General features: G+C 35.8%; 3 protein-coding genes across 6 annotated transcripts; 1 reads left to right on the plus strand and 2 right to left on the minus strand.

Annotated features, from left to right (window-relative positions):
* Positions 1–612: 612 nt before the first annotated feature.
* On the minus strand, positions 613–3663 carry LOC107419784 (uncharacterized). The gene is made up of 9 exons (XM_016028594.4): positions 3468–3663; positions 3317–3343; positions 3123–3202; positions 2435–2507; positions 2044–2101; positions 1629–1680; positions 1436–1460; positions 1241–1332; positions 613–1025 (listed from the first exon to the last, which is right to left on the minus strand). The coding sequence occupies exons 1-9, from the start codon at positions 3570–3572 to the stop codon at positions 974–976; spliced, it is 564 nt and encodes a 187-aa protein (XP_015884080.1). The 5' UTR covers positions 3573–3663; the 3' UTR covers positions 613–973.
* A 2708-nt stretch (positions 3664–6371) lies between these two features.
* On the plus strand, positions 6372–10349 carry LOC107419851 (F-box/kelch-repeat protein At5g42350). 3 transcript variants are annotated; one of them, XM_025074841.3, is made up of 3 exons: positions 6372–7093; positions 7845–7921; positions 8322–10349. In XM_025074841.3, the coding sequence occupies exon 3, from the start codon at positions 8411–8413 to the stop codon at positions 10145–10147; it is 1737 nt and encodes a 578-aa protein (XP_024930609.1). In that variant the 5' UTR covers positions 6372–7093; positions 7845–7921; positions 8322–8410; the 3' UTR covers positions 10148–10349. The 3 variants fall into 3 exon arrangements, with proteins under 3 accessions (XP_024930609.1, XP_048332439.1, XP_015884158.1); XM_048476482.2 differs by lacking the exon at positions 7845–7921 and adding an exon at positions 8137–8217; XM_016028672.4 differs by lacking the exon at positions 7845–7921 and having other exon boundaries at positions 6373–7093.
* Positions 10350–11483: 1134 nt separating this feature from the next.
* LOC107419842 (U-box domain-containing protein 44) lies at positions 11484–16262 on the minus strand. Of its 2 annotated transcripts, none has more exons than XM_048476481.2 (4): positions 15569–16262; positions 14282–14853; positions 13885–14194; positions 11484–13278 (listed from the first exon to the last, which is right to left on the minus strand). In XM_048476481.2, exons 2-4 carry the CDS (start codon positions 14834–14836, stop codon positions 11702–11704), a joined length of 2442 nt encoding a protein of 813 aa, XP_048332438.1. In that variant the 5' UTR covers positions 14837–14853; positions 15569–16262; the 3' UTR covers positions 11484–11701. The 2 variants fall into 2 exon arrangements, with proteins under 2 accessions (XP_048332438.1, XP_048332437.1); XM_048476480.2 differs by having other exon boundaries at positions 14282–14863; positions 15569–16260.
* Positions 16263–16563: the final 301 nt, after the last annotated feature.

Here is a 16563-nt window from a genome sequence, read left to right on the forward strand (position 1 = left end):
CCGATTGGCCAAGCCCATGCTTCTGTCCCTTCCCTGCCCCAGTTCGAGTGGCAGTGCAGCAAATGCTGGAAAAACTACCAAAAAAAAAAAAATTTTCGTTATCGTCTTTCAAAATTTCTTACGAATATTTTTTTGCGGAAGACATCATCTATTCATCTTTGGCCTTTTCTTTTCTGTCCATTAAACGACAATTCGGTTATGAAGCTCTTACCGTTCTCGCTTTCCCTTCCTCCTTTATTTTTTGTCGCTGACAAGGTTACCCGAGCAATCAATCGCCAGGTCTCCTCAGCTCCCGAAAGCTTCTTTCTCTGTTTAGTTTCATCAAGTCGGTTCTGACCCAGCTGGACCGTGGTCCTTATCACAACAGATGTGTGTATTACGTTTTAACTTGAATCAAAAGCCAGAGACTAGTTTGTCTCTACCAAGCCAATCACATAGGACAAAGTTCAACTGTTATTCTCATCCGTCTAACCCACCCATGGAAAACGTTTACAAAATGCAAATATGGTGCAGTTTCCAGTTGCTCTCTATTCAGAATTACCTTTGTTCCAATGGTAAGAACCTTAGACATAAATTGGGTTAATTGACCGGAAATAAATACCACCAAAAAAATAAAAATAAAAAATCAAATATATTCGGCTTTCACTCTTTCTCTGAGTCAGCCCAACCAACTAATTAATTGGTTTAGACTCCACAGTCTCCGTTGTAATCGAAAGGATATCCTAATCTTATGTTATGCATATGTCTAACCTGGTGAATTTAAATTAAATTACAAACCCACCGCTAAAATCCATAACGGTCCCAACTGAGTCGAGTTCCTACCTTTGTTTTTGCGAGTTGACAATATATTGGTACATAATGCAGTAATCATTCTAAGCAAATAATTAGTGGCAACTGGAACTTCAACTTTTCCTGATAAGTTAATTTGCTCATGCTATCTTTTCATGTTGACCTGAACGTCAATTTGTGAATCTCAGAGCTCTCCATCTGATCCACCAACATGGCCATTTCCATGATGCAAATCACTGTACATACACAAAATTAATAATTCAGAAGAGCCAGTGACGAGTAGGGTCAATGATTTTGCTCAGAAGCCCTAAAAGTCTACTGTATGAAAAACATGGAAATTAACCTCCCTGACATCGCAGAACGTTGCTAAAATTTGGCCAAGTTTCATATATAGAATACGTAATAGTATTTGCATATTGCAGTGATGGTTGAATTAGATACTGAACCTTACCTTGTTTTGCTGCAATGCTTACTCAGACCTTGACATAAAACCTTGCTCACATCTCCTACCTTGACAGACCCTTTCTTTATCAGTTCCGCCAACTGCATTTATAAATTAACATGAACGGACATAACTGTCTTTTTCCACTATGCAAATAAAATAGAAAAATTATTTCTTTCAACAACAGGCAGAATTTGTGATCACCTCATCTTCTGTTTCCTCAAGTAACCTGTACCATTATACTCACAGGTTAGGTTTCTGAAACTTTAGGCTTAAAAATGGCAATAAAACTTAATATTTTCTACACAAGGCAAGGCAAGGCCAATTACAACATTTCAAAAATAACCTCCACTCAAAAGGAATACAGCAAAAACAAATTTGATTTCTCGGTTCTCACCTCCCACAATAAGAAGATATATCTTTTGAATATGCTCGAGCTTCTTGTTTATCTAAAAACACAAGAAACCAGAATATTATGAGATCCAACGTGAGTTCTCTTTGTGTGGCAACAAACTGCTAGCCTTACCTATAAACCAATGTATACATGAAGTGGTTCCTTAAAACAATACTTCAGAAAGATACCACTAAACTAGAGTCGGTAAATTAAAAGACCTAAAATTAATTCCAAGTACAGATAACATAATAACTGCAATTCTTCCTCTTATATTAGCTGTTTGCCAAGTTACTGGAAAAACTATTAGTAAAGTTCTCCCTGATTGAGGAGAATCAAGTGCATCAGCCTAGAATCTATGTCAATTATATAGGATTTATCATCAGCTCATCAATCAGATCTACTATGAAGAAATACATACCTGTCGTAAGGTTATCCCAATTATCCACTTTGATCCACTCTTTTCTGGTTGAATCTACCTGCAAATGATGGACAGAAACTTAAATGTGCTCACACCAGATTACTTAAATGTGCTATATAAACTGAATAGCTAATGAATAACAGTTTTTATGGAAGATGTTGAATGTGCAGCTGCCAGGGGTCCCATACTTTTAACAGAGTTATATTATGGCAGCAAGAGAGTTATAGCAATACTTCAAGAAGACACTAGAGAACATCTTATGTTAACCAGAACGTCATAGAAAGAAATTCTGAAACATAAGGTACACCGGAGAAAAACCAACATACTGAGACTCCATAGGAAAATGAAGAGAGTAACACGGTAAAATGAAATTAATTCAAAGTAGATTTACCTTCTGAAAAGTGTAATCTTGCATCTTTTCACAAAGCCCATCGAGGAGGTCAACAACTCTTAGCTCACTGATTCTATTGAAAAAATACAATAACAAGTCACCATATGTGCAGATTCTATGGATGTCTTAGTAACTCTTTTAATAAAGCACTCCCAATGAGATGTAATATCTACTATAAAAGTGAAGGTGGTTGGCAATGAAATGGCTATAGAGTGCCAAGTATGAATCGAATAGCGCATTTAGAAAGACTCAAAACTTTGCCAGAATTTATGTCAACCCCAGTATGAATCCAACACAATGTCAGTGCCTTGTCATTATCTTAATATACACAATTATATTCCATGTTTAAGAAAGACCCTAACTGAACAACAGTCTTGCTTAAAAAAGACTTACTACACTGATTAGTTTTCCTTTCTCAAGACAGTTGCTAATAACAAAAATTCAATATGCCCATTTCCAACAGCCCAGAATTAACTAATCCTTTTCATCTGTTGCATTATACAAATCTTGAACGAGTTTTACATAGTTATAACAAAATACCAAGTTACTTACTAACAAACTATACTCGCCAAAATCAATCGTATAAGCCTCCTACCAATCGCATTCTAAAAACATTTCCACGATTCTAATTAACATGAATATGAAGTTTACTGCATTTGAAAGGCAATGAGATATTGAAAGTATATACCTGTAATCAATTACCTTTCCTGTCCGTTGACCTTTAGAATCCAAGCGGTGTCTCATATCCAAATGATTCCTAGGCTTCTCCTGCAGAATTTTTTCAAAATATTTGTAGCAAAAAAATAAATAAATAAAATAAAATAAAAGCAAGAGAATTCCGAATTAGACATAATGATAGTAATAATAAAAAATAAATCTTACATTCGAAAGTCCTCGCTCTAGCTCCTCCTGTAATGCATTTGCGATGAAAATTAACACAAATAAAAACAAATTACTAACAATCAATTTTAAATTTATTTGGATCCAAACTTTCGGATCGAGAAAATATGGAGACGATAAGAAAGAGAATTACTGCGACGGCATTGCAGGCAGCACACTTATCGTCGATGCAAAAGGAGACCGAGAAAATGGCGACCATCAAAATTAGCCTCAGCAACATTGACCCGGCCATCGCCATCGTCTACGTCTCGTCTTCTTCTACGTCTCTCTGGTCTCGCTCCTCTCCCAAATTTCTTAAGCCTCTCTTCAGTCTTAACATCGTCCTCTTTTCCCACGCTTTCTTTCAACCTCCCCGGTTGGGCTCCTTTCCATTCTGGGCTCAACCTTTTTTGAACTAATTATGACCCAACTGTGCATTCAATCTCGGCCCATGTCGACAATCTCCACACACTCTCTCTCTCTCTCTTCTCATGTTACAAGGATCATTATCTGTTCTGAATTATTTATATTCATGAAGAAATTAATTTTGCCCAGCCTGCTAATCCTGTGGTCAAGTGGGTGAGTCGTGTCCACCATATTACAGCTTCGAGGAGAGGCAGGCACAAAACAACCAGGAGAAATTAATTTTTATCATCCAAAATAAATATTAAAAAAACTTGGCAGATGACTAAAATAAATTTAAAAGGTCAAAATATTGTGGAATTAGCTTAGCACATAGCATTAGAGTGTAGAATACAAAATTTCCACCCATTAATAAAAGGAACTGATATGTCTATGCCACCATTCACATGATAAACCCAACCCAACCCCTAAAAGCTGGAGTCCTAAACCAATATGTTTTTATTCAGGGATTACTTACATAGGGCCATAGGTCACTTTCAAATATCCTTTTCTTTTTTCTTTTTTTTTTCCCCCTTTTGTTTATTTATTTATTTTATTATTATTATTATTATTATTATTTCCCTATCCTTTATGCACTCGAGTACCATTCACTCGAAAAGGGCACTATTTTTTATTTTTCTTATTATTATTAATTTTGCTGGAATTTTTATTATTATTTTTTAATGGAGAAGAGGGCACTATTATATAATACGTAATGGTGCATACCATCCTCAGACCATTTTGTAATTAAGGTCATGTGGTCCAAAGCTAAAGTCCTTCAGCATCATTTTCTTTTTTATATATAACTTAGGTTCCAATTGGACAACTATGATGAATTCCCATGTGACCTTGATTATTCTTCTCTGTCCTCAAATTCTTTTGTTTATACACCTATTCATTTCTCCCATCCCATACCCCAAAAATTGCCCATCTCTGCCCTATCCTCTGTAACTTTTTTGTTGTTATTAATTTATATTACTTTTAGTTGTCATAAATCTATTCATCTATTTGTCCAATCGTAGGCACCGCGAACGTTGGCAAGCAGCGTAACTAGCTATAAGACTCCCTAAATATCCTTCAAATTATTATTATTTTTTTTTAAATCCCAAAATTCATAATAGAAGTAGACATGGATTGGATTCATCCCATTTTATACCAAAATACAATTCAATTTATATTTTTTGATTATCTAATATAAAATCTAATCAAAACATTTGAAATGTTAAATACAAATCAAACCAAAACATTTATGATCGATTTGGATTGGATTGGTTAATCGGTTTAAATTTTACTAGTCTATAAATATATAATAGAAATAAAAAGTTTTCCAAATATAAAATATAAATAATAAATTTAGTTATCCAAATATAAAATATAATTAGCATAATTTAATATAGCTATCATCTTGCTCCTATAATTGAAAAAAAAAAAAAAATGTAGCAAGGTAAGTAAATGTTTAGAGTTATGGTGGTGGTACAGCGGTAAGACAAGTAAATGTTTAAGGTTCCAATTCAATTTGAGGATTGAAGATGAGATCGATGGGTTAAAAAATATATATATATATATATATATTAATATATAAAAATGAAAAAAAAATATAAAATATATCATATTTTTAATTATATAATATATGATTTGGATTTTATTAGATTTATATTTTCAATTCATAACCAATATAATCTAAATAATTTATAATATTTTGAATCTAATCTAATTAAATTGATGTAAAAATTTAATCAAAACCACTAAAAATATATTGGATTAATTGATTTAAACTGATTTGATTAGATTTTGTTCACTCCTAATTCATACAGGAGGATGAGATTAATAAAGTTTAGGTACCCCAAATTTTATAGTCGGGCATATAACCATCATTTTTCCTTATTTTTCATGCCACTTATATAGGTTAGAATCTCAAACATTATTATGAACTTTTGAAACTTATGTTGGTATTGTAGTGGTTGAAAATTCAAATGAAGTTCACCTATAATAATGAAAAATAATAATAATAAATAAATAAAGTGCCAAAAAATGACTTACTTATTCGTTGCCCCATCTAATACTTTCGAATTACATGAATGCGATGTATCAAATTATCTCTCAAATTAGGCTGTCCAAGAAAGCCTATAAATCACTTGGATTTCCTAATTTATAAAACCCAACAACCAGAGGTTCGCTATTCGATAAGGCTTGTTTTTCTTTAAATAATAAGTAATAATAAGGGCTTGTATTATTGTTATTTTACTTATTTATTTTTTTATTTTAAAGAAAGAAACAGAACGAGGGCAGTTAATTTAAATTTAATTTAACCGACACAAGAAAAATTCGGCTTCCTGAGCTTGATGAATTGGGGAAGTAGTTAGAATTGGATGGATTGCGGTGCATAATAGTCATCTTTGACTCATAGCACACAGTGGGCCCCACTGTCTCTACCTACCAGTGGAAATTCCCGGTTTTTGGCCAATCAATAAATTTGATTAGTTTTAAAACAAAAAATAATATTAAAAGTTTCAATCAAAAAAGAAAAACATAAAAAAACACAAGGCAGGTGTGTAATGTTACTGTGCAGCCAATTTGTGCTCAGAAAAGCGCCAGATAAACCAACAAAAAATAAAAAAGGAGGCTCCAAATATTATTTTTTTAATATTAATTATTTAAATGAGGATAAAAAGAGAAGCAAGAAATGACTGAATGCTACCACCAACAACCGTACAACCCAGAGAGACGGTGATTCACAATCTCGAAGAACGCGGGCCCCATCTCGAAATCAGTGAACCGCGATCGGCGGCTGTGACGCTAGCTTGCACGGTAACCGTTGAAGGAGAGATCGTATTTGTATAAAATGAAAGCTTAGACGCATGAGAAAAATAGAATTTCAAAAAAAGAAAAGAGAAAGAGAGTGAAGAAATACGAAAAAGTGGTAAATGCCAAACGGGAAAGAAAAGAGAGAGAGAGAGAGGAGCTGAGGAGGAGAGGTGAAAGAAAGAAAGCCTGAGGCTGATGGCTCGCCTTTTTCTTTTCTAAATAATAATAATTCCATTTTTTTAATCTGTGCTGTGTCGCTTTACTATTCTCCTTCCCGACCAATCTAGCAAAATTTTCTATTAATTTATTTTATAATATAAAATATTTTTATTTATATATAATGCTGTATATTTATTTTATGTATATAATATAAGCTCAGGCTCTATAATAGAGTATGATGATCGATCCCTTTTGTAGTATTAAAAAACCTACTCCGGTTTTAAGAGCTTGAGAATCCCATCTCAGAGTTTGAGCTTTTTCCTTCTCCAAGCTTCATTGGCCGCTCAGTATCAAATTCAACGTTGTTTCGCATTTCGATTTATCGCTGCTCTGCAATGTTCCAGCAATGTACAAGTAAGTTGTGTTCTTTGGGTGAGGAGGGGTTGGTTTCGGGGTCTGATTTTTATATGAGATGGTGTCTGGTTTCCATAAAATCGGTGGAAAAAGTAGTAAATTTGGAAAAAAGAATTTAGATTTAGAGGATAATTAAAAGCAGTTGTTCTAAAAATCAGGTTTTTGATACAAATCCGTTCTTGGGTTTCATATACTTTACTAATTTTCAATGACCAAAATGGAGCATCGGCGTGCTTTAGTTTCCCTTTCTTTTTTTTTTAAATATATATATATACTTTTTTAATTTTTCATGTATGGTTTTGAATTTTGATGGAAAATTGCTGCTGATTGATTCGGTGACATGATATGGAACTTGATAAATACTACTCTGATTTGGTTTAAATGACTCTGCTCAGCTGATTCCAGATTGCGATTGTAATCTTACATTAAAATCCCAAGATTAATTATTCTTTTCGTTAAAATACACATTCCAAAATGGACCACAATTTCTTTATTTTACCATTTTTCTTATCTGTTTGAATGATGTTGAACTTTAGGGATTGAGGCATTTATATATATGGTGAAACTTGTGAACGCACTAGTAAAATTATGTAAATCTAACAGATTCCTTTTATAACGTATTGCTTCAGATTTGGTAGTGGTAAAATTTGGCGACCTTTCTTTTTATTTCTTTGTAAATACAGGTTACGCAATTGTTTTATTTTCTACTTGCATACACAGTTTATTATTCTTTTGCTTTTTGTATTTTCAGCATAGTAATCGGTTGGCCATCTGTTTGGTACAAGGGAGTATGGACAAGAAACATTATGTTTTACAATATTCTGTTAGGTAGCTCAAATTCAAAATATAGTGCTCGATACTTTCTTCTTTGTTTTTTTTCTTTCCATGATTTTCATATGCTTGCACCTATCTGCATATTAAAAAGAGAAGATTTGATATATTAGTTAATAATGGTAGTCCGCTGCTTGTATTTTATAATTTGAAAATTTTGGATTTGGCTATTCGGTATGTAAATTTAGAAATTTGCATGTGTGAACTTATAGGTTACCCCTTCCGATGTGTAGTCTTGATGAGTGGATTATGTTTATGCTCTAACTTCCATGAATTATGGGTTCAAATATTTGGTATGTACCTGTAGAAATTTGCCTCTGTGGAATTGAAGATTACCTTTTTTAAAAGGTTGTGGCCTTGATGAATGGCTCATGTTATATGTTTCTACTTCATTCAGGTTATGGCATATTTGATGAATACCAGAAGAGTGGGTAGTTGTAAGATAGTTATGGGTATATGTTGCTTCTCTCAAAAGACTAATACAGAATGTTGTCCGAGAGACTGACTGGTGAAAAATCTCTAAGTCAAGACTTCGAAGCTTTGAGTGTGTCAAAGCGTCTCGTGAGAAGTGTGAGCCATAAGTTAAGGAAGAAGAATCAAAGAGGCCGAATAGAGGAAGAGGATGATGTGAAAGGGATATCTTTGAGATGTCTTACTTTTTATGGCAGGGGTGGGGGTTGCAAAGTGGGAGCTGACATAGGTGATGAATTTGGAGATCCAAGTAGCAGGAGGAGGTCAAGTGCCAGTGATGAAGGCAAGGGGTATAAACCGATATGCAGCACTGAGGAAACTGGAATGGACTGCTTCTCATATGGAGTAAAAGAGAGATTTTGGAAGAAACATAACAGAAAGGAGTTTGAGCTTGAAGAGTCCATAAGAAATAGTAGAATGCACATATTTCTTCCAGATGACATACTGGAAATGTGTTTGGTGAGGCTCTCACTGACCAGTCTTATGACTGCACGCCTTGTGTGCAAGAAATGGAGATACTTAACTACCACACCTCGTTTCCTGCAAATGAGGCGGGAGGGTTATCATCAGAATCCATGGTTGTTTTTGTTTGGTGCTGTTAAAGAAGGCTACTGCTCTGGGGAGATACATGTACTGGATGTGTCCCTAGACCAATGGCATAGGATAGATGCTGATGTTCTCAGAGGAAGGTTCATGTTCTCTGTTGCCAGCATCCTGGAGGATATTTATGTTGTTGGAGGGTGTTCTAGCTTGACCAACTTTGGCAAGATGGATAGAAGCTCATTCAAGACACATAAAGGAGTAATGATTTTTAGTCCTTTGACTAAATCTTGGCGTAAAGTTGCATCTATGAAGTATGCAAGATCAATGCCTGTCTTAGGAGTTGCTGAGGTCAGTTCTGATTTTTCAGCTGTTCAGAGTCATCAAATTCGAACAGATAGGCGTTTTTCCCGGTCACGGGGTGGTGGGGTGTCAGATGTTTATGAAGATCCTCATAGGCTCTCTCTGAGGCGTCAATATAGAAATGCATTTGAAGAAAGCGAGGCCTTGCCAAATAGAAAGTCATTCAAGTTTGTTAGACCAAAAAGTGATCACTCAAGCACAAAAGGTTATAAAAGGTTTGTTCTCATTGCTGTGGGTGGTCATGGATCTTGGGATGAGCCTCTGGATTTTGCAGAAATTTATGATCCTTTGTCAAATAAATGGACAGAGATCCAAAGGTTGCCTGTAGATATTGGTGTTGTTTGTGCTGGGGCCGTTTGTAATGGGATTTTCTATGTTTATTCTGAGACTGACAAGCTTGCAGGATATGATATAGAAAGAGGCTTTTGGATTGGAATCCAAACTACTCCATTTCCATCTCTTGTTCATGAGTACTACCCAAAGCTTGTATCTTGCAAGGGTCGGCTGTTCATGCTTTCTGTTTCCTGGTGTGAAGGAGATGGTCAGATAGGCCGGAGAAACAAGGCCGTTAGAAAGTTATGGGAGCTAGACCTTATGTATCTTACCTGGACAGAGGTCTCAGTACATCCTGATGCTCCAATGGACTGGAATGCCTTTTTCATGGCTGACCGAAGCCTGATTTTTGGGGTTGAGATGTTCAAAATATTTGGTCAAGTACTGGAATTTTTGACTGTATGTAATGTGTCAGATAAGCGGATGAAATGGCGTCATTTATCAAGCAGTCATGTATCTCATGAATTGGATGCTTCATCGTGCATGACAAAATCCATGGCCGTGCTACATTTGTAAAGTTCTCTGCATTTTTTTAGCTCCAGTAATATTTTAGATTTCCATCCTCCCTCATGTAAGACATATTGAGCATACACTGCAAATGTGATTGAATTCTTCAGATATAATGAATTTGTATCCTGGTAACTCCTGCCCATGAACTCAATTTCCTTAATAATTTCTATTAGAGGTATGTATGGTATGCGCATTGTCTTTGATTTAATATGATTGGTTATATAATTTTAGTCTCACATTGTTTGACCCTATATTGGTTTATCAGTGTGTATCTTAGACTCATTTTTTTATCAAATTTCAGATTCCTGTTACATTTTTAGCTTAGTGACGGCATGTTTTTCAAAACTTTTTGACATTCTTCCTCGGGCACGTTTGACTGAAATAAAAAAATAAAAAAGAGGTAAGCAATTATTTAGCGAAGGAATTTTCGGTGCTTTTATTGTACTGATTAGATAATCGTATTCTGAATCTTTTTATTTTTATTGTTATTATTTTCTTTTGAAGGGATTAACCAAGGAATTGATAAAATTGCATTCTGAATCTGAATGGTTTTCATATCTATCGAAAAGTGTTTTAACTATTTTCTCGCCAGATCTTTTGGACAAATGTTAAATTATGTAAGAGGAATTTTATTTTATTTTTTTTGCTGCAAGCATGATTGGACCTGGAATCCTAATTTGCAGTTGATCATTCTGGTTAGAAAAAAACCTGACGTATAAGTCTTATTCATCCGATTAAGGATTCAAAACTCAGCTTATGGTTTCTCCGTTGGGTGCTGGGTTGAGATATTCAACTTTTCTTCTGGAGTGGAGCTGCTGAGTACTCAACTATTCAAATGGAAGTATGTGTCAACTAGTGGACGGAAAAAATTGATTTCTAGATCGGTGTCGGAGACAAGTTTCAAGTATCCAAAATTCCCCAGCGAAAAATGAAACTCGTTTAGAGCAGTATTAATTGACAAAAAAATGCGTCAAATAGATTTTTTTTGGGGATAAAGAATGCGTCAAATAGATTTGGACGAAGAGTATAAAGCCAAAAGGTCATTATCACTTGCAGTGCAATATAATTTTGTATTTCAGTGAACTTTTCAGCTCTTAAGGTAAAGAAAAAAAAAATCCAACCTTGGAATTTGAAATTCCAAATCCACTTCCTGCGTTTGCATAACCATGAATACTTTAGTACGGAGCCTAAGATTATATGCTTTCTTTCGCAAAACTAAATAAAATGGGAGTTGAAATGGGCAGAGGGATTAGAGGATAACGAAAGAGATTGCATAAATTTTATTGCCCCTAATGATCAGGTAGAATCTTACTAATAGTGAAATTGAGTTTTGAACTCCATATCCAGCAGAAAAACAAGAATAAATTTAACAATCTTGATTCTAATTCTATAACTGTAGTTCATGAATAGAATCTTTAAATTGATGGAAACTGCATAATCAAAAACAAATGAACAATAGTCAAAATCCTTTACAAAAGGTAAGCCGTAAACCTGTATAAAACAATATCTACCTTCGCTTTGAAGCTTTGCACACCACACCAAGAAAACTCATACAGAAGTCTATCCCATGTTTGGAAAGACTCCAGAGAAGTTTGGTAATCTATCAACATGCTTTAAGGCACGTTCAGCAATCTGGCGAGTTCGGTAGTCACCATGCTGGAAAGCATCAACAAGTGCAGTACTCAAATTTGGATCTCCAGAAACTTCATAGGCTATTTCATCACTCCGCAAAATTCTCTCAACCACCCAAACTGCCCTCCTCCTCAGATTTTCTGTTCGATTTTCAAGTAAAACATCTAGTATAGGCTTGATTCCCTCCGTCTCGCACAGGACCAAAACCCCTTGTTCAATATCAACTCCATCATCCAATATGGTGGATAGTGCTGCAAGTGCTGCCTCGACTACCTTCTCATTTGTGTGATCCAAAAGAGCTACCAACTTCTCCACAGCTTGTCCTTCCAAAAGACAAAAACTTTCTCTAAGAGAGCATGTTCCACGGTGAAGCCGACACAATCCAGTTATGACAGGTTGTTTACTTAAGCATGGAAAGATTGAGGCACAAAAACCAGGTTTTGGCAAGTCGGGCAATTTTGTCAAATTTTTGGATTCTTGTGACAAGTTCTCCAAGGCTGTAGCAGAATTCATCTGAACATTGTCAAGTCCATTAGACTGTAGGAATTCAATGAATAGTGCAGTAAGATTATTCCTGCGGCAAAGTTCAATGGCACTTGGCTCATCTTCCAAGGCAAATGTGACCCTTGCTAGAACTCGAACAAGTCCTTCCAGAAATGGTGTCACAAAGCGACTGCCCTTAGTCTCCCCCTGCCGGATAGCAAGTACTCTTGAAATGACAATCTCAAAGGCACCTTCATCTAGCATCTGCCGGGTGAGGCCCAAATCCCTCTCTGGAAGATCAGCTAAGAGGCCAACAGCTGCAGCTTGCTCTTCAGTGATTCCGATATTTTCTGATATGACTTTAATTAGGCTTCCAAGCTGGCCCACTGTCCCTCGTAAGGCATCAGCTAGTTCTTGACCCATATGTGGAGAGAGGTGCTGGAGAAGTCTTACAGAAGCTACACGCAAATCTTTTTGTGGAGCCTCGATAAACTGAACCAAACTGATAATGGCACCTGAGCTTTTAATGGCAGCCACAACATTCAGAACAGTAGAGGAACTGCTAGTGAGTCCAACAAGAACCTGAAGCAGCTTGCACTCAATTCCTGGGCCAGTATTGCTAATGAGATGTAGCAGGCTACAGACTATGTCTTCTGACACTAGAGTCTGGTGATCAGATCCAACTGGAATGGAATCAAAGTCATAGCCTGAGTTCACCACATTGGCAAGAATTGTTGCAGAGACCTCTTTTAGTCGCATGGGTAGCTGATTAGCACCAACAGCAAAAAGGTCCTTGACTAGAGGAGGGAGTATTCCTGCCTCTAGCAGCACCTTGGAACTTGGCTCACAAGATGAGATTTGGTTTAAGGCTTTCAAAGCAGCTTCTCTGGACTGCATATTACCACTTTTCATGATATTGATCAAAGATGAACCCACAGTTTTAGCCACTTGGACTTTTACATCATTGTTCAAAACCAATTCACCAAGAAAATTCGCCATGGATAGTTTAGTTTCGGGAGGCCCTGGCACCATATCCAAAAAAAGAAAAAAAGAAAAGAAAAAAAGCAGTGTTTTATATGACAAGGTTACCATGATCTATGTTTTGAAGAAAAAGAGGATCATATCAATGAATGCAATTCAAACTTATACCACCAGTTCATAAGCAATAGAACAAATTTAACGTATGGATGACGGTAGAGACTGAATAGTTACATCAATGAGTGTGAGAGTTTAAAAAAGAAAAAAATAAAAGGCTTTGCATTAGCAGATACACGCAATAAATGACAGGATTAACATACAAGTATAACAGAAGCGAAAAGATAAAATAATTTATCTTGTTTTCTTCTGATACTCCCTTCCAAAGAATCTTTTTATAGATGAAATGAGTTTGATGAAAAGAGAATGAAAAACATTTAGCATAGAGAGCAATTATTAGATTTATCAACGGAATATCTTTTAACACTGAAAACAAACTTCTATTCCAGCCAAAAGTAAATAGGACGGTTTGTTCGTACCAGTTTACAGCCATTTCTTAATTTAAGAAGAAACTAGCCTAGGGGTATCGGCCGAGTTGATAAATTTTGCAAATGTTAAGCAAAGAATTAAGATTTCAAATAACTGCAAAGTACCTTCAAGAATTTGTGTCAGAAGAGGCTTTAGTCTACCATTTTCAGCCATCTGCCGCACATTGTTCTCGCACCTCTCTAGATTTTCTAGCATTTTATCAGCCTTCTCAACAGTCAGAATATTCTCTGATTTGCTACTTGTCATTCCAACCAACATAAGAATCGCACCATTAATTGAACCAATCTTCTCAGACAGGACTTCAGATTTTGAAAGCTCATACAGCAAAGAAACAGCTTCCTCCCTCTCTTTGGACTGCTCATGAGATAAGAACTTTACAATAGTACGAACAGTGTCTCCCTCAGCCAACATTTCCTGCAAAGAAAAAAGAGATTCAATAAGCAAAATGCCCCGAGTTCATCCACGCCAAACCGTACAGATAATGGGCATAACATGGACAACCTTATTCTCATCATTTTCCTCAACTACAATTCGTAAAGTTTCCAAAACTTTACACCTGACTTTACGGCTGCTGCTCTTCAACATGTCAACAATCATGGGTATCAACCCTGCACTGCGTGCAATATGCTTATTTGCCCGGCTTTTTTGGCAGATATGCTGAACATACTTCAAGGCCAGTAGAACATCACTTTCTGAACTGCTCAGATTCAGTGACCTGCGAGCCATGTCAAGCTGAGCAGCTTCATTCCTAGCAGTCCACTCTTCAATGGTATTTCGCAATGCTATACTAGGCTTCAGATCTGTGCTTTTCAATTCTTTCAGAGTCAATGGGCAGACCAACTTCCTTCCACTCTCCCTGCATTCCTTGAACCATTTTTCTATTGATTCGCGCTCAAATGTTTGCCCATTTTCTAAGGTAACAGGATCACGCATGACTAGTTTTGTTAAAGGGCATACAAATGCATCATAAATTGGCTCAATATGTAGTCTCTCAAAATGATAGCTGTCATCTGACTGGCTGCCAGGGTCATAACTTCCGTCCCAATTTTCAGCCATCTGACCTTACTTGCCCACTGCAACAAACTAACAAAGTATAAAGATAAGTCAGAATCAGAACCAGTATAGTTACAGTGCAATTTGAAATGGAACGAGAGACACAGGAAAAAGGAAACCGCTTATACAAAAACATAAAGTTGGAGGAGGATTGGAGGGGGATAAATGTCTTCCAACAATAAAAGCAAAGTGAAGGAAGAACATCTTTAAAGTTGTTTTTATTTATTTATCATTATTATTATTTTAGCCAATGGGACTGACGGCCTGATATTGAATATTAATTTGTCAATAGAAGGGCCAAGTAGACAATACAACAACTCGCTCAGTGAATACTGGGATAAATCCCTGAACTTGAAACTTGGAACTAAATCTCCCCTGTATTGGAGAAGCCGTGTATATACATACACACTGAAATCTACAACAGCCTATGTGAATCAACCACGGACAGAAATTCAGAAACAAGTAAAACTTTCAAATCAAACCAGCTTTATTCGGGAATTTAACCTTTAGATTACTAGCATGATGAAGGAACCCACAACAATGATGGCGGGTGTAATGATCATAAAAATTGAGCACATCACAAACAAATCGACCAAGATTTCAATTAGAATGATTATTCAAATTCGTCAAAAGCAGATTTTATTCATCCGAATAATTTCCTAGTAAATTGAATGTTAAGGCAATTCAGTGTGAATAAAGTTGTGAACTTTACACAAGAAGGATAGCAAGCCCTACCTTTTGATTCTTGTCACAACGAATCCTTGAAGGGAAGGACGCTCGGATGAAAAGCCCTAGTTCTTAGTCTGAGAACCTGACAAACTGACTAAGGTGGAATCTCTGAGCATGCCGGAAACGAAGAAGAAGTCCTCTGCATCCATGGAGAAGAGGAACCTAAATTTTGGGTCGTCTTCTTTCTTCTTCCTTTGAATTGGATTGAGAATGAGAGAGAACAAAAAAAAAAACAAAACAAAACAAAAACAAAAAAACAAAAAAGGAGCGAAAGGAAAAAAACAACAGCGAAGGAGGAGGAGCTCGTGGTATGAACAGCGAAACCCAACAAAAAGATAAAAATAAAAATAATTTTTTAAAAAAAAAAAGGAAAAACATTGAATAAACAACTAGAGGAAGAGAAAGTTGACTGGACGCCAACAGTCATCGGAGAGAGAGTGTGGAGCCAGCGTCACCAGCCGCTGACCCCACTTCTTCTAAAGCAACACCAGCCTGGCTTATTCTGCCATTTTTTGTTCACCTACTTTTTTTTTTTTTTTTGGTTCCTTAAACTGAAGCTTCCTAACCAATATAATTACTTAATTTTGGTTATGAATGAGAAATGACCATTATTGTGACCAAAAAAAAAAAATATTTATCAAAAATGTTATCTTTATTAGCAAATAATAATGATATAAAAACAGGATCGCAGGCGAATTTGATGGAGGGGGTTAGAAGTGAGTACATTAGCAAACCCTGTGCGTTTTGTTTCTTTTTGCTATGCTTTATATTCACCTGAAATGGAAGTTCCAACAAGAATATATAAAGTACATTTTTAGCCCCCAAAAAAAAAAAAAAAATATATATATATATATATAAAGTACATGAATAAGAAAATCAATTTTAATCCATCTCTAAGCAGTAGCATGCTTCTTTATATAATTGTCGAAATCAAATGGATGGTTTAGCAGGTGCGTAAAGATGTTATCAACCTGAAATTAAATTGTACTCTTTTACTGCAC

This window comes from Ziziphus jujuba, chromosome 5 (genome assembly GCF_031755915.1).
Source record: "Ziziphus jujuba cultivar Dongzao chromosome 5, ASM3175591v1".
Taxonomy (NCBI): Eukaryota; Viridiplantae; Streptophyta; class Magnoliopsida; order Rosales; family Rhamnaceae; genus Ziziphus; species Ziziphus jujuba.